We start from the raw sequence: 23,120 nt of genomic DNA on the forward strand, positions 1-23,120 counted from the left end.
AAGAGGGCCAAAGCATAACCACTTCGAAGCAGAGAATTTATATGTACAAGGCGGAAGAGCCCTTCGGTGGACAGTTTTGAATTGCAGCCTCCCGTAGGTGGGAGGTTTTGAATGGGGGTAGGGATGATTCACATCTTTTTACGGCTGTGGGTAGGGCGTTCCACATTGATGTGGCATAATTGCGAAATGTGTTTAGTCCCTTGTTTGTGCCGAATCTGGGTTGCACATGATTTGTGGAGCTCCCTCTGGTGTTGTGGGCAAATTGGTATTTATTTACTGACCTTTGGGAAGTATTTCGACATGTACATGGGTACCTGTGTGGTCTAGTGTATCTTGTAGACCAGGCCCATTGCAAGTTGCTGTACTCTGTCGTCTACTCTAAGCCATCCTAGGTAGTCAAAGTGGGCAGGGGTGACATGTATTTGGTGCACCTAAATTATGTGCTGGTGCGCCTAAATGAAAAAGTTAGGTGCACTGGTGCAAGCAATGTAAAAAGTTAGTCTGGAGCCCTGCTAGTATGTTGAGTTGTGTTTCCCTCTGTCCCAGATCCACCCAGAGACCTACTGATTATTAAAAAAGATTTCTCTATTTGGACATTATAGCTAAAATATAGCCTAGCCTAGTTGGTCGGAATAAAACATTTTTATAAATGTCATTATGAATTGAAAATGGGGGACCCTGATGTAAACAAGACGAAAGTCTTTCTCTGGTCTGCATCCCCTTAACAATTGTGTGTATTGAGCCGTACTGTATTGTACCCATTCTGCAATCTGTTAATTAATGTAATCAATCAATCAATTGCGATCTTGCGTTACTTGCGGTCAATAGAAAATAATACGCTCCTTGAGCTCACCCTCTGAACTCACCCCTCTCTCCTGAACTCACCCCCTCTCTCCTGAACTCACCCCCTCTCTCCTGAACTCAGCCCCTCTCTCCTGAACTCAGCCCTCTCTCCTGAACTCAGCCCTCTCTCCTGAACTCACCCCCTCTCTCCTGAGCTCACCCCCTCTCTCCTAGAGCCATATGAAATCCGTTTTTATTATTTTCCAAATTCCATTAAATTTTTTCCCAAATTCTGTTTTTTCCGTTTTAATATTTCAGAATTCTGTATTTTGCTTTTTATGCTCATTTTACCATCAGAAATAGTGTCTAATAAGTGGGAATGAATAAATGTCCACAATTGAATATGATATCACAGTCCATTTAATGTTTTTAAGTGCTGCAACTCAGAAATACAGTTCAATTTTACACAATACTTTTCAAATAATATTGTGACAAAATAAAAATACACATTTCAAGTGTAAACAATAGATACAGCTACTACTGACATTATCACAATGACAATGTCAGTAGCCTAGCTATATCTATTATATTGTGATGAAATATAGTAATGCATAATTTAGGCACCTTTAGTTTAGTTTATTTCGTTTATAAAGGGCAGTGTATAATGACAATCGTTTGCATTAAACAAATGGATGAGTGCACTAGATTTAGCAAGAAGCTATCATGTCCTAACGTTAGGGGTGGACGGTATGGTCTAAAATTTATATCATGGTATCATTTGAAGCATAGACGGTAACGGTATATATCACGGTATCAGTGTTTCTGTTAGAATAATTTTTTTTGCCTGATAGGCAGGCTATATAAAGAATGACATCCTCAAGGCATGTAGATTTATAATATTTTAACTTAAAACTAGGCTACTTTTGCGTATAAAGTCATTATATTCCAAATTAAATAAGTCCAGAGTCGAGACTCCTGCTCCCATTGCAAACAGCGGGGCTGGATGCTGGATTTTGCTAGAAGCATATGTAGCTGCAGAGCCGCAGAGCCAGGGGCTCTTTCAGGTCTGGTGGCAATTCAGCCGTTGGGTGGGGGGGCGCTGTTTGACGGGCCTGTGACCAGACCTGAAAGAGCCCCTGGCTCTGCGGCTCTGCACCTGCATGCTATTCGCAAATCCACTGCTGCAGCCGTCCTCCCGCTGCAGCCGTCGTTATCATAACACTACACACATATCGTAATGTTTACAGCAAACTGTAGTTGATCACCAGGTATGTTTTATTAACGTAGAATAATTCATATAAGAAAAACGATAGGGAAATATCTTACCTTTCTCCACTGGTTAAAAATGCCAGGAACTGAAATTGAAACTTGCTGTGCGCCGCGGTGATATGTGTTTATTATGAAATGACAATTGCGTGTTGACACGCCCACTGCGCGAAGCCTCCTAAATAACTTTTTCCAGTTTGCACATATCTATTATCTATGACTAGGGCTGCAACGATTAGTCGACATAATCGACGATGTCGATTATAAAAAATCGTTGACGAGAAATTGTTGCGTCGATTAGTCATTAAAAAAAAAAAAATAAACTTTATTTAATTTTTTATTTTTTTTTTTTTTGTGCACTACCTATCTTTGTGAGAGTGGCTTCTCAGGGTTCCAGACAACATCATAACATGCTGATCCCATAGCAAATTTTGGACATTGAAAACATTGTTCCCCTGCAGGAGATGATGATCAGACTAGACACACAATACATTACACACGCACTCCTCTCACTCACACACAGCGATCAGAGTAAGACACACACATACACACTCCTCTCACTCACACACAGCGATCAGAGTAAGACACACACACATACACACTCCTCTCACTCACACACAGCGATCAGAGTAAGACACACACACATTCACACTCCTCTCTCTCACACACAGCGATTAGAGTAAGACACACACACATACACAAATTACACAGTACACACCTCTCACTCACACAGCGATCAGAGTAAGACACACACACAAATTACACAGTACACACACTCCTCTCACTCACACAGCGGTCAGAGTAAGACACACACACATACACACACACACGGACTCCTCTCACACACAGCAAACAAAAGTTATTTAAAGTACACTTCCACTTTAATTTGTATTATTTAATTTATTTATCTTGTTATGAGTGATTGCTGTATTGTTCTTCAAATACATTTTCATTTAAAGTGGCTTAAAGATCCAAATTCAAATGTTTCATGAGTCATTATTTTAATTTGCTATGGGATCATCATGTTATGATGTTGTTGTTTGGTCCTGACAAGAGTCTCAAAGTCTGGGGTGATGGTAGACAAGCAACTCTGAGGTCATGCTCAATGTCCAATCTGTTCCTCTGCTCTGTCTTCAGCTGGACCAGAGCTGAGAAGCCACTTTCACAAAGATAGGTAATTAAAAAAAAAAAAAATCCTTTTTTTTTTTTTTTTTTTTTTTTTTTGGGTTTACATTGGTTTTCGATTAGTCGACTAATCGAAAAAATAATCGGTAGATTAGTCGACTACCAAATTAGTCATTAGTTGCAGCCCTATCTATGACTAATTCTATCTATTTTTAGGGGCAAATGCGATTGAAATAGTCACGCTGTGGTTACATGACGTCATTGCTATTTTAGAGCTGCTCTACCGGTTACACGGTATAGTCAAAATCCATACCGTAGAGCAAATTAATACCGTATACCGTTTATACCGTCCACCCCTACCTAACGTTATAGCTATTTAATCACAATAGTGTCGCAAGTGTTTTTGTGGCTCCAGTCCACGGAACGTTGACAGAATTAGCAAAACACCTTATCGCCGGAGGCATAAAAGTCATTAGGATACTGCTCTGCTCTGAATTGAGGGCTTATTGGGGAATTTCTTAGCTTCTTGACGATGTTAACACCGAAGCAGCGAGACGCTTGGAGACTGCTGTGTTGTGTGTAACCCGCTCTAGTGTCCGCCTCCCCGGTCGCGTGTGCACCAACGTTCCACCAAAAAACTGAATTTCAGTCCAGATTAGGCCAAATTCTGCAATATTCCACGTTTTGCAGTTGATTCCATTTTTATTGGTTAATTCCGCGATTCCGTCCGCGATTCCGTGAACGCGGATTTCATATGGCTCTACTCTCTCCTGAACTCACCCCCTCTCTCCTGAACTCACCCCATCTCTCCTGAACTCACCCCCTCTCTCCTGAACTCACCCCCTCTCTCCTCTGATACAGTACTGTTACCCATAGATCCTAACAGAGAATATATACATATGATGGGGAGGAGACTGTACATTAGGAGACTGTACACAAAGTGACGTCAGACTACACCTCCCTATTTAGGAGCAAACTGTTTGCATGATTAAAAACGATGGTTCAAACATCCGTTCGAAAAACCCTGGCGAATGTTCGAATCCCAAAAACAGGCTTGGGGACAGCTCTAACTGGAGCTGAGCTGAATGTGTTAAAATAGACATAAAAAAGTGAAGGATTGGACTTTGTGAGCTTAGCTAACTGTAATACAATGTTATTTTTTACAATCATTTACATAACATCTTAAGAAATTACTAATGTGTGATTGTGTGTATGGGAACTGACAAAAAAGGTGGAGGCTGCTGACCAAATTTTTAGGTGAAGCACAAATGATTATATTATATATTAAATTATATTTTTAAAACATCCCCCACTGTGTGTCAGTGGTCAGTGGACACAGATGAAAACATATTAGCATTAGGTGACAGCGCACCTGACCAGATGAAAACATATTAGGTGACCGCGCACCTGACCAGATGAAATCATATTAGGTGACAGCGCACCTGACCAGATGAAATCATATTAGGTGACAGCGCACCTGACCAGATCAAAACATATTAGGTGACAGCGCACCTGATCAGATCAAAACATATTAGGTGACAGCGCGCTGCGCACCTGACCAAATCAAAACATATTAGGTGAAGGTGACAAGGAAGCCACAGACTCATACCCAGGGAGCGAAATTAACTTTTTGACTCACCGGCCAGTGGCGGGTAGATGGGAAGAATCTACCCGCCAAGCATATTTCTTACCTGCCAACTTTTTTTTGATACATTTTTTTTTATTATTATTTTATATATTTTTTTTTAATAAAATATATATATTATATAATCATACTTGTGATTGTGTTATCTGCGAGACATCGCCACCTCGCTGTCTGCAAACAGCTCCACTGTCTGTGTGTATACTCGAGTGGCCTCCAGCTCCAGCAAGGATTCTCCGGGGGTGCAGCTGGACCCTAAACGCTACATTCAGCATGCAAAAGAATTATCCGGCGCTGCACCTGGACCCTAGTCAGCAGCCCTCACTCATGCGATGTAAACCAGGGACTCGAATACGCATGTTGTTGTTGTAGGACATTGATGCCAGGGGCTATCTGTAGCTACTGCTGGATGGCGTTGGGAGTGGGACAACGCCTCAGTGAACTATTTAGTTTACTGCGACATTTTGTAGTGACTAGTTACCTAGCCAACGGAGGTATTATGCACTGGACTATTGCTGGAGGATTTGTTGATGTCGGGAGCTATCCGTAGCTAGCCGGCTGGATAACGTTACACAATGCCTCATGTATTAAACTAAGTGAATAGTTGACTGGGTCATTTTGTAACGGTAGCTAACGTTATCTCACGAAGGTCCCACACTGACTAGACTAACGTCACGGTGAGGCAATAGCCTCTGTTTACATGCAGGCATACAGGGGTAGGAGCAGCAGCAGCAGTGCTAACTAACGTCACGGTGACTCGGAGGCAATAGCCTCTGTTTACATGCAGGCATACAGAAACAGGTGGGGAGGGGGTAGCAGCAGCAGCAGTGCGCGGTGCGCGCTTCATGTCTGTGCTGAGACAGCGAGTGAGAACTCCGCTAAAGAATTGGATCATGATTTTCGGTTTTCACATGACTATTTGATTGCCCGTCACACGGCGCTCAGACGTCTCAGTGGGAGGCGCCAAACGTAAAAACTGAGCGCAAATGGCGGGTGGCGCTCTCTAGTTTCGGTCCCTGCTCATACCCCCCCGACACTCAACTAACCGCCTCGGACAGTCCTTCATACCAGTGGCCATCAGGCTCCACAACAGTGGGCAAGGACTGCTGCCAGACATCGACCTAGAACTAATAGGAACCCAAGTAGGACAATAACACTACCTTATGTGGATACTGTGATACTGTGAATAATGAATAATGTATATTTCAGTTAGTTAGATAGTAAATGATAACACTACCTTATGCATACGGCACCTTATGTGACACTGAAAATATATTTCAGTTAGTTAGATAGTAAATTATATTGACCTATTTGTTTGCACTGCTTGTGTTGTTTTTACTACCTGTACCCCCCCCCCCTCCTTCCCCCATGCTGCTATGATGCCTGAATTTCCCCAAGGGGATCAATAAAGGAATATCTTATCTTATCTTAAAAGGAAAGATGAAATTACCTACCTGGGTTCCATCCTATAGAGGCAAATCTTTCCTGTGACAAAATGGGATCCAATGTAATAAAACTAAGTCAACCAACGAACTAGATTCCTGTACCGGATCTCCTCTCTGGTAAACAAGAATACCTGAAGACTCTTAACAGGAGCACTCATTCAAGGGTACTACGACTATGCTTGCACCTCATGGTACCAAAGCACCTCAAAGGCACTAAAAACAAGATTACAAACATCACAAAACAAACTGGTCAGACTACTGCTTGACCTTACTCCTAAAACCCACCTCACCCCTGCCCACTTTGACAACCTAGGATGGCTTCGAGTAGACGACAGAGTACAGCAACTTGCAATGGGCCTGGTCTACAACACTACACCACTAAGATACCCATGTGCATGTCGAAATACTTCCCAAAGATCAGTGAATACCACGACCACAACACCAGAGGGAGTTCCACAAATCGTGTTCAACCCAGATAAAATCATTTAAAAAGTTTAAAAAATAATAATAATAAAAAAAAATTATAACCGTTTTTTTAATAAAAGAAAAATCGTCATAACTTAGAAATGAGATTGCATAGGTCTATGAATCGATATCGCGATTCTGTTTCGATTAATTGCCCAGCCCTACTGTACAGTAAGTTAGCTTGGTGATCATCATTGTGATGTAGGCTAAGCTGGCTAGCTACTGTTAGCATACAAGCTTTTACAAACACTGCACTTACTTTTTCATCCACCACTTTTTTTCTGATCCAGATGCATAAGTCCACTTCATGTTGCTCAGTTGCTGGTTTATACTTAGGTCCTAATGTTGGCGCAAAGTTTAATTTAGCCTACTGTGTTGTTATAGCTGTACAGCTTACTAAACTACTAGCTTGCTCTTTCAATGCTGCCTTGCACACAGTCAAACCAGTCCAGCTGCAGTTCCGTAGGTTAGGTTTAGCTGGGGCCAATCTCAAGTTTCTCAAGTTTCTTTATTAGTTGTCATACAGAAGTACAGAATACTTTTATACAAAATGCTTCTTTCTGTTACATTTTGTGTAAAAGTATTCTGTACTTCTGTATGACAACTAATAAAGAAACTTGAGAAACTTGAGATTGGCCCCAGCTAAGCCTAACCTACGGAACTGCAGCTGGACTGTTTTGACTGTGCAATGCAGCAATCTCTGATTGGATTTGAAGGTTGTCAATCATTCAACCCGCGTTCGTGGGTGGCTGAGGCAAATCTGCACAGGCAGTGCTTAGATGACTCAAATAGCCTATTTTGATTGGGTAATAGAATGAAAAGAACTGCCTGTGCAGTGAAAGTTTCACTTAGTGATTGACAGATAGCCATGACTGACTGCAGCTCTGACCAAAGAGCTCAGAGCTGTCACTTTTGGCCATTTTTGAAAAAAAAAAAATTCACTGGAATTTTTTTTACAGAGGAAAACATTTCTAATAATTTTTTTTTATAATAATAATAATTAAAAAAAAATATATAATTATATATATATATATGTAAATTAATAATAATTATGAATTATGAGTGAATTTGTGTTTCACGTGTTGTCATAGAGAAACCTCCACTGTGGTAAAGGTAACGCTTAAAATGTATTATTGCAGCGGCAAAAGGCGCAGTGAAAATGTTGGGTGCACCTAAATTATGTGCTGGTGCACCTAAATGAAAAAGTTGCAACCAATGTAAAAAGTTAGTCTGGAGCCCTGGTCTGTGATCAGTACATAACTATCCTACATGTCTGTGATCAATACTATCCTACATGTCTGTGATCAATACATAGAACTATCCTACATGTCTGTAATCGATACATAGAACTATCCTACATGTCTGTGATCAATACATAGAACTATCCTACCTGTCTGTGATCAATACATAGAACTATCCTACATGTCTGTAATCAATACATAGAACTATCCTATGTCTGTGATCAATACATAGAACTATCCTATGTCTGTGATCAATACTAGAACTATCCTACCTGTCTGTACTTTTTACTGTTGCATGGTTTGGAGAGCTAGGAGGCAACATTACGCTCTAGCCTAAAGCTAACATTTCCTTTTTTTCCATTTTAAACCTTTATTTCAACTTGTTAGGAAGTGGCGGTTTCCCTCATGTAGATTAGATTAGCTGTCATTATACAGCACAAGTACAGTACAACAAAAAGAAGTTTGGCAGATGTAGGCTATTGTCGGTACATTATGAACCATGACATGAAGGTATCTTTTTCTCTTCACCTGCTGTAATTTACCCTTCAGTTTTTTGGCAAATAATCCACTGCGTCCACCATGATTCATTTGTTTTGTGCATCTTTGTGTCGACGTCTAGAGAAACCCCTGATGGATTGTCCAGACGTCCACACGCTTCCCATCACCCGTGGCAACAAGGATGGTCTGCTGGACATAGATGAACTTACCAGAGGTGATCATTTTACCACTTCATTTACATTCTTTACATTCTTTAAAGTAATTCTGTTCTTAATTTTTATCATTCCTAAATACCTCATGGATGTCAATCAATCTACATTTTATTACGGACTCAGGGTCCATATAAAAGACAATACATAGAATGAATTACATATAAAAGCACCATAAAAAACATAGTTTAAAAGATAAGTCTCACATAAAGACAACTGTCTCTGGTGGGGTTGAAGGACAAAACCAAGATGATCTCATTTACCTGGCAAATACATTTCTACATACAATCTCTTAAGGCAGCTTGGGATGGAAGTCCTGCAGCCACAAACATCTTACTTGCACTACACCACCCTCACTGACACCCCCCACTGTGTTACATTAACACACCCTACTGGACTATATACTTGTCCACTGTATTGTTACTCTTTCTAATTAGTGTATATAATTGTATAATTGACCACATCTGCCCAGTTGCACAGCCCTGGCCTATTCCTATTCCTATTACATTTTTACTTATAATTATACTATATCTATTGTGCTATATTTAGTTATTTAGTTTATATCTCATATAATTGTATTCAACCTCTTATATACAGTCATACAGCCCTGGCCTATATTTTATTTCATAAATATATTATTCGATTGTGCTTAACTCATTCAGCGCCGGGGATTAGACGGGCCCTGTTGTAGCTAGGCCAACGCTTTAAAAGATGGGAGTGCGTCACCTTGTTTGCAGGGCTATATTATATTCTATATTATAGCTATGGATACAATACTATGGCCCATTTGACATCAAATATCTATCGCTCACTATGTGAAAAAGAATAAATTTTTTCATCCATACGTTCCTGTGTTATACCGTGGTGAATATAAGTAGAGATGTTCCGATACCATTTTTCCCTTTCCGATCCGATTCCGATACCTAAGCTTTGGGTATCGGCCGATACCGATATTTATCCGATACCAGTGCATACATAAAAAAATTAAAATAAAAAAATTATTATATAAATTATACTTTTTTTTTTTTTTTTTTTAAGATACTGTTGTACTGTTTTTTTAGTCATAACTAGAAAGTAATGGTATTTATTCAACAACAGGTGATTGTATAGATTTGTATTAGTATTATTAATCAATGAGTGGGCTGCAGCACTGCAGATATACCCTACTCCAATGATCCACACGGACATTAAACTGTGTTGCACTCGCTACTCAGTGGCTCTGCAGATATACCCTATTCAGTCTGTAAGCTAGTGGGAGATAGAACGTTCATGTTGTGATTTTTGATGCAAAATAAATATTCAACATTCTCTTTTGAAACTCCGCCTCAGACTCTTATCCTTTGGCACTTGCTGTACTTTGCTTGCAGGTCTGCAGCCATTATTGCTGGATTATGCACCAACTTTAGACACGGTAACGTTATCAAGCTAAGCTAACTGACCTAGCTCGTCTTCCCGCATTGACATTTGATAACGTTAGTAATAGTCAGCTAACGCTAGTCAGTAGCTACTTATACAATTCACCGTGGGTGCATTATTGTTGATAGCCGGTCACGGACAGTGTTAGGTCCTGGAGAAAGGACAGGCGATCATCTGATTTGATGTAACGTTAAAGCGGATGTTGTTCCAACTAGCTATCTTTCCAGCTAATGCTATCATAACACCAGCAAAACACATCCCGTCCGAGCTCCCCGTCACACCAGCACTGTCGGGGACAATGGAATTTAAGAAAGTGTATCTGCTGTTAAAATGACACAGCATCACACTTTAAAACATGTTCATTTTATAATCCTCACTCTCCGCAGGACTCTGCAGGAGATAAATTACATCATGGGATCGGAGGCTACAATTCACGTGTACTTGCCGATACCGATACCAGCATTTTAGGCAGTATCGGCGGCATTTCCGATACTGGTATCGGTATCGGAACAACTCTAAATATAAGTGGTTTTACAATGGTCTGGGGTCATTCCTGAAATGCTCAGGAATAGCCTTCTGCGTTTATTATACTATAACCGTTGCCGTTTCTTGCCTGGACCCGCTACTATTCTCAAATCAAATAGTTTTTTGATGCTTTGATCGTCACCAACGGCATACGTTGTGGAGTAACGTTACACACACACGTTCGGATCAAGGTGAAGACATGGTTGGATCAATGCAAGATTGATATCATATAGCCCTTACCTTGACTAGGATGTACCCCAAAAAGAATATTCCAATTATCTGATCGCGATTCATAGTATTGATGTCCATCGTCGCCAACATTATCCACCACACATCATGCATCGGGAGCATTTGACACTTCTCAATCCGACCGGTATAACTGCTCCACTTGCCCAAAAAAAAAGCTGACCCGGAGACATTTGATCGACGCACAGGCCAAGATACAAGGTTTCAAAGGGTGCTAGATACCGCCATCTAGCTGGATGCGGCCGGTATTGCACTTTGGCGATCTCAGACTCATTCCCTATGGTAACGCCAAGGTCCCCGGATGAATAATTAATAAAAATATCGAATAAATGACCAAAACCCGAGATATCTCTGGTCTGGCGCCCAACCGCTGGCGAGTTAACCGGACGTATCTCGGGTTTGGCGCCCAACGTGTTAACGTAGCTCATATTTCATTTTATTTTACTCCACCACTTTATTGTATTATCTGACTGTTAACACATTGAGTGCCACGCCCCTTCCGGGAAGTGACCCCTTCCTTGCCGTCCATTAATCCCATGTAAACGTAGTTGTAGTTTGTAGAGCTAAACCTATATTTTATAGTATAGCTAGGGGTCTAATAACGGGGTCGAGTCTGACAAAAACAGATTCTTTTTTCATCCGTACATTTCCGTTTTATACTGTTTTGAAAATATAGTTTGGGTGCTTCTGAGTCATTCCAGGGAAAAGACTCTGTTTGTGTAATTCAATAAACACGTCATTTTTCGCCTGATTATCGGATCTTCCTGAAATCAACGCTAGATCATAATTATTATCCTTCCTTGTGCACGCATGCCAGGGCCGCCTCAAGGGGCGTGCGAGCAGTGCGGTCCCACAGGGCCTCGCAGGGAAGGGGGCCTTGTGAGAAAAAAATTAATAATAATAATAATAGTACTTGTTAACAATGTTAACAATCACTTTCCATCACAGACCTAAAATCTAGTTTTGCTTACATGCTTATATATTTCACATTAGACACGTTTGTAGAATGTGTCTGACTTATGGGCTCTGCGGCTCTGCAGATATACTATTGGAGCTCTGCGGCTCTGCAGATACACTATTGGAGCTCTGCGGCTCTGCAGGTACACTATTGGAGCTCTCCGGCTCTGCAGATATACTATTGGTTTCAACGAGGGGAGGGGTTACAGGTACGGGGTCTGACTATTCGGCGCTATCCACGGGAGCGTCTTGGCCAAGAGCATCCTACTTCTGAAAACCAAATGTGCAGCATCGGAGCAGAAGAAATAACGGCGTGTGCCGTAAGCTTATCAATACCAAGTATAGTGATTAGGTTATGCCAAGACGAAGAGGACGTTCGGCAGATGGACTGAAGATGAAAGTTGTTGCGTGTTAGAAAGTTCAGTCAGGCTAGCCATGTCGGCTTAGCTAAAGGCAGGGACAGCTAACTAGCGTTAGCTACGTTATCGAGTGCTAACGTGTGGCAGATAAACTAGGAACAGACTCCCAAGTTCATCCCAATGGGGGGGACAATATGGACTGGTGAACTTTGTCATATCCATGGTTGTCTCCTTCCTCTTGGACGTTTGGTGAGTTTTTAATGCAATCTATTCTGTTCCCGCCGTGGATCTCTCTCTCTCTTGCTCTCTCTCTCTCTCGCGCTCTCTCTTGCTCTCTCTCTCTTGCTCTCTCTCTCTCGCTCTCTCTCTTGCTCTCGATTTTTGGCAATCGAAAACTAGATGAAAATATAGTACTGACAATAGATGGAGTTGATATAGAGAGAGTTAATGAATTTCGTTTTCTTGGTGTGATTATGGATGATAAATTAACATGGAAATCGCACATAGCACACGTTAAAAAAAAGATGTCCAAGAGTATTTTTGTTATTAATAAAGTAAAGGATGTGTTAGAGTATGAGGCAATGAGAACACTCTACTGTTCACTCATCTCACCTTATATCAGTTATTGTGTTGAAGTATGGGGGAATACTTATGGGGCCAATATAAAACCATTATATATACTACAGAAGAGGGCCATAAGAATCACATAAAGTGAGTTATCGAGAACACACAAATACATTATTTATTAAATCTAGAATAATTAAACTTGAAGACATGGTTAAGTTTCAAACAATGTTAATTATGTTTAGGGCAAGAAATAATACACTGCCAGAAAAACTACAAAATCTTTTTCATTTAGAAAGTGAGTTTAGTAGGAGAAAATACAATTTTAAACATCAGTTTGCACGTACCACACTTAAACAGATGTGTCCTTCAGTTATTGGTGTAAAGTTGTGGAATTCTCTCCATAGCGAGCTTAAGGGATGTAGTAGTGTTTATCTATTCAAAAAAAATTATAAAAAAGAAATATTTAGTCGGTATGAAAATCAAATGTGATCTGAATAGTGAGATCTTTTCTTTTCTTTTTTTTCTCTTCTTTTATTCTTTATTATTATTATTATTTAATTTTTTCCTTGTTTAACTGTGAATTGTGAGTTTCTTGTATAATGGTATAAATTATTATTTGTATAAATTAGGTTGTACGCCGACCATTAAGAAAATACTTCTTTAGTTTAGGAATAAGGGGCAGGTAACTATAAGATTTATTCTTCTTCCTGCTCCTTTTGTCCATGGAATGTTATTTATGATTGTGTAATGAAGAAACTCTGATTGTATGATTCCATGTGGCAAATAAAAACTCTGAATCTGAATCTCTCTCGCTCTCGCGCGCACTCTCTTGCGCTCTCTCTCACGCGCTCTCATGGTCTCGCTCTCTCTCTCGCGCGCGCTCTCATGGTCTCTCTCTCTCTCACTCGGTGTGTTGCATCATGCAACAGGGTCTGCTCACACTGTACTCGTGCAGTTTGTGACGTGTGTACTAAGCTTATAGAGTTCGATTCAAATAAGGCAAAACTGCAAATCTGCATGTCGTGCTTGAAAAATGTACCTGGCTTTAAGCTTCCAGGTTCCAGGGGTGTTTTATGCATTTTCCCTGTTACTGCCAGGTGTACGACTGTACAGGTGCATTGCCACTAAACCTCGGGCAGCGCTATTATTTAAGAATACGTTGACTGTATCATATGCCCAGCCTCGGGCAGCGCTATTATTTAAGAATATGTTGACTGTATGCCCAGCCTCGGGCAGTGCTATTATTTAAGAATATGTTGACTGTATGCAAAAAAAAAATGTATTAATAAAAAAAAGAAAAATAATAATTATATAAAAAAACATTTCTTTTGCATTATTACCTTTAGGGGGGGGGGGGCTCACGTTTAAATCTCGCACATGGCCTCGCATTTCTCCCAGACGGCACTGATGCATGCAATGTTGTTTAGACCGGCATGCCGCCCCGTCCCCGTCCCCCCCCCCAGACACAGAGACAGCGTCGATCGGGGTAGAAATAAATATCAGATCAACGCAAGCTTTCATATAATGTCCTTACCTGGTCTCTGATGTAATGCAAAAAAAAGAATCCAAATATCTGATCGCCATTCCAGTTATCCACAGCGATCCTGTCTCGGACGTTGTTGGGCATTGCACTTCAACGTGCGGGTGGGGTCAGTAGTCAAAACCATCCCTACAAGCGTGTGTTTTGCCGGAGTGTTTAGGACCTGCCCCCACGCCGCAGCGCGGTAGAGAAAATAAACGAACCCGTTTCTAACAGGGTGCAATAATGGCCGGTATAAGAGGGTGGTATAAGACCGTCTGCCAGCTCAGACACATTCAGTACAGCATACACAAGGTGCCCCGCTGAATTATGAAATGACAAAAGCGAATAAAAGAAATACCGTGAGAAAAGCTAATTCCTTGTATGTGAAAAGTACATGGCAATAAAGACCATTCTGAATATGTATGTATGTATATAGTTGTGTATATGTATGTGCGCGGATGTATGTATATTTGTATGTGTATATATTGATATGTGGGACTTCGGACCCCAGGAAGACTAGCTGGTGCCATTGGCATCAGCTAATGGGGATCCTTTTTAATAAACAAATAAAAATATGACTGTTCTCTCAGTTTCAGAAAAGGACACAGACTGGTTTGTAATCCAAGGTTATGAGGAGCTTGGAGAGAAAAGTGGAGCTAAACTACAGACGAGACTCTTGGATAACCCGCTCAAGAGATTGTCAGCGGTAAGATGGGGAAGAAAATATTACATTGGGAGTTGTTTTGCATAATCCATTTGCAGAGTTTAGACAAAAACCTTTACATAAATTATGATAAAAATATAGATATACTGTATTAATTAAAAAAAAATTATAATAATTGCTTGCCTAGTCTCGTTCTTGGCTGGCTCTTGCTTAACTAGGCTTGCCTAGTCTTGTTCTTGACTGGGTCTTGCTTAACTAGGCTTGCCTAGTCTTGTTCTTGCCTGGGTCTTGCTTAACTAGGCTTGCCTAATCTTGTTCTTGGCTGGGTCTTTCTTAACTAGGCTTGCCTAGTCTTGTTCTTGGCTGGGTCTTGCTTAACTAGGCTTGCCTAGTCTCGTTCTTGGCTTGGTCCTGCTTAACTAGGCTTGCCTAGTCTCGTTCTTGGCTGGGTTTTGCTTAACTAGACTTGCCTAGTCTTGTTCCTGGCTGAGTTGGGCTTGACTGGGTGTCTGTTTGTAGCCTAATGTCTCTTAGCGAGAGAGAGAGGTGTGGAGAGAGACACTAACCAAACACACTGCAGCACAGTTTGACACTGGTCTTGGTTGATCAGGTGGAGAGCATTAGAGAATCTGTTTGACACTGTGGTATTGGTTGATCAGGTGGAGAACATTAGTCTGTTTGACACTGTGGTCTTGGTTGATCAGGTAGAGAGCATTAATAATAATAATAATAATAATAATAATAAACTTTATTTATATAGAATAGAATAGAATGATCTTTATTGTCATTGTTACAATGTTACAACAACATTTTAAATGCAGCCCTAGGTGCTAGCCGTCACACAGTCCTAGATCATAAAAACACAGTCCTAAACACAGTATTAAATATAAAACAAGAGTAAGGCATAATAGACATAACATAAACATAAACAGGGGGGTATAAAAGATAATTGCACTATCCCTTAGTGTTGTGTGTGTGTGTGTTTGCATGGGGGGGGGGGTGCAGGCAGATTGTTGTTTTAAATTTTAGCTGAGTTTAGTGCACATATGGCCCTGGGATAGAAACTAAACTTCAGTCTGTTAGTCCGGGTGGGTGTAACGCTGAAACGCCTGCCCGAGCGCAGCCGTATGAGGTGTTTGTTGCCAGGGTGGTGGTGTGCTTTGCATCTTCGCCATTCCTTTATGCCCACGTCGCGTTAAAGACAGAAATTGGTTTGGAGCGGGGCGCCCATCCATGCCGTGATGTGACCAACGAGACACAGCACATACACATTCCACACAGAGAGGCTTCGATCGTGGGAAAAAAATATCGGATCAACGCAAGATTGGTAATATATAGTCCTTGTCTTTGATGTAATGCAAAAAGAATAATCCAATTATCTGATCGCCATTCCAAATACTGGTCGCGGTAGTCTGTCCCACGTTATCCAGCATTGCACATGAACGGGCGGGCGGATTAACTCGTCGAGGCATCTGTGGTGACCGCTTGTCTTGCCGGAGTATTTAGACCCCGCCCGCACGCTGCAGCTCGGCCGAGAAAACAAACGACATAGTTTCAAATGGAGTGCAATAGCGGCTGCAAGACCATATTTAGTCATCATTTTAGTTGACAAAATTAACACTGGATGTATGCCGCTCCCGCCATATATCCAATAAATGAAGATCTATAAGTTATTTCTAAGGACCTTGGCCGCTGAGGTTAAAGCGTGGGGAAGGATTTATCCATTGCGGGGTCTAATATCAGGTTAAAATCACCACCAATTATAAGCTCTGAGGGGGTGCATGTCACTTTAAGAAAAAGGTTCACATAGAAGTTAGGGTCATCTTGGTTTGGACCATATACATTATCTTAACTGCCACCGACCCGGCCCGGGACGTTTTAAGGATTCGGGACACATCAGTAAAACGGAGTAGGTGGATCACTATGGCTCAGGGGAGGCTGCCTTCATCTGGTCGGCGTTGGAGTGTACGGTGAGCCTGTTCGATCTCAATGGATTGCCCGGTGTCTAGGTCTACTATTTTCGGGAGCCATACTTGTACGACAGCGATAGCGTTTTTACCCTCCACACCTTCCGGAAAGACTGCCAGTCTTAGGTTCCGTCTTCTCTCTCTGTTTTCCAAATCGTCACGCTTTTCTTTCAGACCGCTGACTTCTTCCTCTGTATTTTTATTATGTTCGCTGAGGTCTTGTTGTAGGGAGTTGAGGCTATCACTATAGCTAGCATGCACTTCTTCTATTTCCTTAACGCGGTGCCCTAGCGCCCGGTTGTCACTGATGAGACTTTGCACCGAGACATTTAGAGAGTTCAACTTGAGTTCCATCAAGGTTTGTATTCTGTCGAATACTTTTTCCAGTTCCCCAAGAAACCATGCCGGCGGGGTTTCACTGCTAGCCTCGGTGTTAGCTAACATATTAGCCAGAGAGTTAGCTAGAGAGTTAGCTCCTTGTGGTTTCACGCTAATGCTAGCACCACCGTTGGGCGATGCAGTCGGCTTCTTGCATTTATCTTACTTCGCTTCAGGTTTTTTGGGTGGCATTTCTTTGTTAGCGATGTGGTTAATAATATTCACCAGCGTGAGTTATCATATACTTACGCTAAAAGATACGTCAGAGTTTTGTGTAGGAGCCCGTTCCACTACGTCCTTCCTCTACGCCGCCATCTTCATTCAGGCAACTGCATGTTGGGTTTTATCTCAGTATTTTATTAATGTTGGCCAGTTTTAAATAACCGCCCTTGGAGCAGATTTACTTTTAATTCGCATCAATAACTACATTTGGAGCATAAAACATTTTTAGAACTTGACAAATACAAACTGAACTAAATTAACTAAAATATTGTGAAAACATAAATCAATTCAAATCTAGACTAAAAAAATACAAGATACAAGAGTTTTATTTGTCACGGCATACAAGTATACAATGAAATGCGGGGGGTCTTGCTCGCAACGATGTGCATAATACAATAGTAATATATAATACGAATCCAATAGAACGACATTGTGCAATAACAAGTAAACAAAGTAGGGCATATCGGTATCTGTACATGAGTTATTTAGAGCATGGTAGGACATGCTAGGTCCTGTGGTAGTGCAATACACTGTTAGCTACGGATGAGGTACTGGGTCTTTATGTACACTGCTATACAATGCTATATTTTACAATCTCAAGCTATACTATACTATTCTTAAAGTGACCTTTCCTTCTGTAAAGTGACCATAAGTGTGAGCGTGTGCAGCATGAGTGTGTGTGTGCTCATGTTAAAGTGGCTGCTAGTGTGTGAGCGTGTACAAGTGTGTGTGTGCTCATGTGTGCTTGTGCGTGGAGAGTTCAGTGTTCAAGGCTCTGATGGCCTGGGGGAAGAAGCTGAGCCGAAGTCTCTCTGTCCTAGTTACTGGTGTTCGCAGGCGTTTGCCTGACCGCAGCAGCATGAACAGGCTGTTGTTGGGGTGGTGAGGGTCTTTCATTATCCTGCAGGCTCTGGATTTGCACCTCTTGTTGTATAAGACCTGCAGGGTTGGTAGTGCAATACCCGTGGTACGCTCGGCTGAGCGCACCACTCTCTGTAGGGCCTTCTTGTCCTGTGCCGTGCTGTTTCCATACCAGGCAGTGATGTTTCCAGTCAAGATGCTCTATACAGCTCCGGAGTAGAAGGACTGGAGTATCTTCCCAGATACTCTGAACTTCCTTAACTGTCTCAGGTGGTAGAGGCGCTGCTTCGCCTTTTTTACGACTGAGTCTATGTGTGTTGTCCATGTCAGGTCCTCTGAGATGTGGACCCCCAGGTACTTGAAGCTGCTCACCCTGTCCATGGTAGCCCAGTTTATCCTCAGTGGTGTGTGTGTCTCCTGCTGTCTCCTCCTAAAATCCACGATCAGCTCCTTGGTTTTACCAATGTTCAGGAGCAGGCTGTTGTCCTGGCACCAGCGTTCCAGTACCTCAACCTCCTCCCGGTAGGCCTTCTCGTCGTTGTCCGAGATCAGCCCCACCACCACTGTGTCGTCCGCAAACTTCACTATGGAGTTGGAGCTGAACTTGGCCACACAGTCATGTGTGTATAGTGAGTACAGCAGGGGGCTCAGAACACAGCCCTGGGGGGACCCAATGCTCAGGGTGATGGTGTTGGAGGTCTGGCCCCCCACCCTGACCGCCTGGGGCCTTTCGCTCAGAAAGTCCACTATCCAGGCGCTCAGAGCGGAGCTCAGACCCAGCTCGATCAGCTTGTCCACCAGTCTGGTGGGGACTATGGTGTTGAACGCTGAGCTGTAGTCAATGAACAGTCTCACATAGCCCCCCTTCTGGCGTTCTAGGTGAGAGAGGGTGCTGTGCAGTACTTGGGAGACCGCATCATCAGTGGACCTGTTTGGCCTGTATGCAAATTGCATAGGGTCCATATCACTGGCGAGGGAGGCACAAATGTGATCCTTGACCAGCCTCTCGAAACATTTCATGGCCACAGAGGTGAGTGCCACCAGTCTGTAGTCATTGAGACCTGTTGGGGAGGGTTTCTTTGGTACCGGGATAATGGTAGACATCTTGAAGCAGGCAGGGACCACTGACTCCGCCAGGGATCGATTAAATATGGTGGTGAACACAGGGGCTAGCTGGTTGGCACAGGACTTAAGTATGCGTCCTGTTCTTCCATCTGGGCCAGCAGCCTTTCTGGTGTTCACCTGCATAAATGCGCTTCTCACACTGTGTACCGACAATGAGAGAGCGTCCCCGCCCCCCCGCGTGAATCCTTTCGGCAACTGGCTTGTCCTTCCATGTTCCCGTTTGGCGCTCTGATTGGCCAGGTCATGTGACATGAGCGCCAATCGTGGGATGGCAAGTTTTTGCACGGTTAAGCTTAGGCACTCTTTCGAAGTTGGTTAAGGTTAGAGTTTGTCTTAGAGCATGGCGATAGAACGCCAGGTAGTTTGCAGGCTGTTTGACGCAGAAATGGGCAAACACGCTATTGGGCGCACATGTCACATGACCTGGCCAATCAGAGCGCCAAACGGGAACGCGGAAGGACAAGCCAGTTGCCGAAAGGATACACGCTGCCCCCCCCCCCTCCACAACAGCCGGCGCGCCAGTGACGCCACTAGCCGTTGACCTAGCGGTGCCACTGTCTGCACCAAACCGAGCGTAGAAAGAGTTGAGTTTGTCCGCGAGAGAGGCGTCGTCGCTCCCCATTGAAGGGGCGCTGACTTTGTAGTCAGTTATCGTCCTCAGTCCCCGCCATAAGCCTCTAGTGTCATTCTGTGCCATTTGTGCCTCCATTTTGTCAGCATACGTCCGTTTTGCAAGTTTGACAGCCTTGCGCAGAGTGTAGACTGAAGTCTTGTACTCTTCCATATTTCCTGTCTCTCTGCCCAGTTTGTAGGCAGTGGTGCGAGTATTCAGAGCTGCTCTGATAGTACTGTTAGTGTCCACCCACGGTTTCTGGTTCGGGAACACCCGCACCTTTTTTTGGGGGACAATACTATCAGCAAGTGTTGTTATGAAGCTCACGACAGTGTCTGCGAACTCGCTGGAGCAAGATGGAGTCATGGTCCGATGTGCTTGTGGCTCCCGCTAGTGGAGGAGCCGGTACAGCTTTGTACCCGGCTCTGAATGGGGGTGTAGCAGTGGTCGAGCGTGTTTCCTCCCCTGGTGGAGCAGGCGATGTGCTGAAAAAAGGATGGCATCACTTTTTTCAGATTCGCCTGATTGAAGTCGCCGGCAATGACCATGGATTGTCTGGATGTTTAATCTGGTGGATGTTGAGATGCTCCGCCAGCTCTGCCAGAGCCCTGGCGGTGTTCGCTTGGGGAGGGATGTACACCGCCGACGCTCTTACCGGAGGCTTCCGTGCGATCCGCTCGGAAGACTGTGAATGAGTAAAACTTGAACCGGAGATTGGGGCTAACCCAACCGTTGTTGGTAATGAGGCAGACACCCCCGCCGACGCTCTTACTGGAGGCTTCCGTGCGATCCGCTCGGAAGACTGTGAAGGAGTCCGAGGGAGAGACGCTGTGGTCCGGAGTCGCTGGTTTCAACCATGTCTCCGTAAAGCACAAGACGTTGCAGTCTCTCACTTCTCGTTCTCGTTGGAATCGGACTCGCACCCTAAATCGTCCATCCTGGTCTCAGCGAACGTGCATTTGCCAGGAAGATGGATTTCTCCTACCTCTATGCTTTCTCTTTGTCCTACCGCCGCCTTTGTCCCGCTTGATCTCCGATGGCCAATTTTGGCATATCTCACATCACATTATATATGTGCTGTATACACTATTATGTACTATATACTATTATATACTGCAGGTATACTATAATGTAATGTGTGCTGTAATGTGGACTATATGTGTGCACTGAAATGTGTACTATATGTATCTACTATGTATGTATGTAAATAAAAACAAAAAAAAGAAACGTAAGTCTTCAGGGGTAGGGCCCGACAAGCCTAGTGCTTCAGCCCCTTTCGGACAATTGGACAATGCTGCAATATCAGCTGGTAAAACGTTTGTGGTTTATGGAATGACCGTTGTTATGTGTCCAAAGCCCGAAATAAAAAATAACTGAACTGAAACTGAACGAATGCAAAACACACAAAAAATATGAACTCTTAATTGGTGTACTTCTCTCTTCTCCAGGCACAATTGCTGCATTGCTCCTTGCGCATTCATACAGGAGAGAAGCCCTACCACTGTGACCAGTGTGAGAAGAGCTTCAGTACCTGTGGAAACTTAAAGAGTCACCAGCGCATTCATACAGGAGAGAAGCCCTACCACTGTGACCAGTGTGGAACGCGCTTCAGTCAATCTCAACACTTAAAGACTCACCAGCGCATTCATACAGGAGAGAAGCCCTACCACTGTGACCAGTGTAAGAAGAGCTTCAGTCAATCTGGAGACTTAAAGATTCACCAGCGCATTCATACAGGAGAGAAGCCCTACCACTGTGACCAGTGTTGGAAGAGCGTCAAGACCTCAGGACAATTAAAGAGTCACCAGCGCATTCATACAGGAGAGAAGCCCTACCACTGTGACCAGTGTGAGAAGAGCTTCAGTAACTCTGGACACTTAAAGAGTCACCAGCGCATTCATACAGGAGGGAAGCCCTACCACTGTGACCAGTGTGAGAAGAGCTTCAGTGAATTTGGAAACTTAAAGAGACACCAGCGCATTCATGCAGGAGAGAAGCCCTACCACTGTGACCTGTGTGAGAAGAGCTTCAGTCAATCTGGAGACTTAAAGATTCACCAGCGCATTCATACAGGAGAGAAGCCCTACCACTGTGACCAGTGTGAGAAGAGCTTCAGTACCTTTGCACAATTAAAGATTCACCAGCGCATTCATACAGGAGAGAAGCCCTACCACTGTGACCTGTGTGAGAAGAGCTTCAGTCAATCTGGATACTTAAAGATTCACCAGCGCATTCATACAGGAGAGAAGCCCTACCACTGTGACCTGTGTGAGAAGAGCTTCAGTCAATCTGGAGACTTAAAGATTCACCAGCGCATTCATACAGGAGAGAAGCCCTACCACTGTGACCAGTGTGAGAAGAGCTTCAGTAACTCTGGAGACTTAAAGAAACACCAGCGCATTCATACAGGAGAGAAGCCCTACCACTGTGACCAGTGTGAGAAGAGCTTCAGTAACTCTGGACACTTAAAGAGTCACCAGCGCATTCATACAGGAGGGAAGCCCTACCACTGTGACCAGTGTGAGAAGAGCTTCAGTGAATTTGGAAACTTAAAGAGACACCAGCGCATTCATGCAGGAGAGAAGCCCTACCACTGTGACCTGTGTGAGAAGAGCTTCAGTCAATTTGGAAACTTAAAGAGACACCAGCGCATTCATACAGGAGAGAAGCCCTAGCACTCTGACCAGTGTGAGAAGAGCTTCAGTACCTCTGGAGAATTAAAGAGTCCAATCCGATCCAAAATGGCGGATATCCATTATAAGAATGGAACTCTACTTACAGTAAATTTCATTCTCAGTTCTTGCTGCACGCCTGGTGATACTAAATCCAGATTGAACTTTGCCACTGGAAAGAGATTTGGGCCAATCCATAGATGTGCGAATTGGCTATAATATGGTCATTTATAGGCCTGATATTCTATATTCTATAATAATATTTCAAATTGCCTGTGTCCGGATGGCAGAATTCAGTACTGTATCTACAAAACCTTCTGTTTAATCATCTTCCCTTTATTCATTTCCTTAG

General features: G+C 43.0%; 1 protein-coding gene across 1 annotated transcript in view; it reads left to right on the forward strand.

Moving 5' to 3' along the window:
* The window catches only part of LOC311236492 (uncharacterized protein), a gene marked incomplete at both ends in the record, with an annotated part of 104,419 nt that overhangs the window by 15,920 nt on the left and 65,379 nt on the right, over positions 1-23,120 (forward strand). Inside the window, 3 exons of the mRNA XM_084324170.1 lie at positions 8,587-8,679; positions 14,857-14,972; positions 21,545-22,187. Of these exons, the coding sequence (XP_084180296.1) occupies positions 8,587-8,679; positions 14,857-14,972; positions 21,545-22,187 (852 nt within the window). The remainder of the gene's footprint in view (positions 1-8,586; positions 8,680-14,856; positions 14,973-21,544; positions 22,188-23,120) is intronic.

This window comes from Notolepis coatsorum (genome assembly GCF_963971535.1).
Source record: "Notolepis coatsorum genome assembly, chromosome: 11".
In the NCBI taxonomy this organism is placed as follows: domain Eukaryota; kingdom Metazoa; phylum Chordata; class Actinopteri; order Aulopiformes; family Paralepididae; genus Notolepis; species Notolepis coatsorum.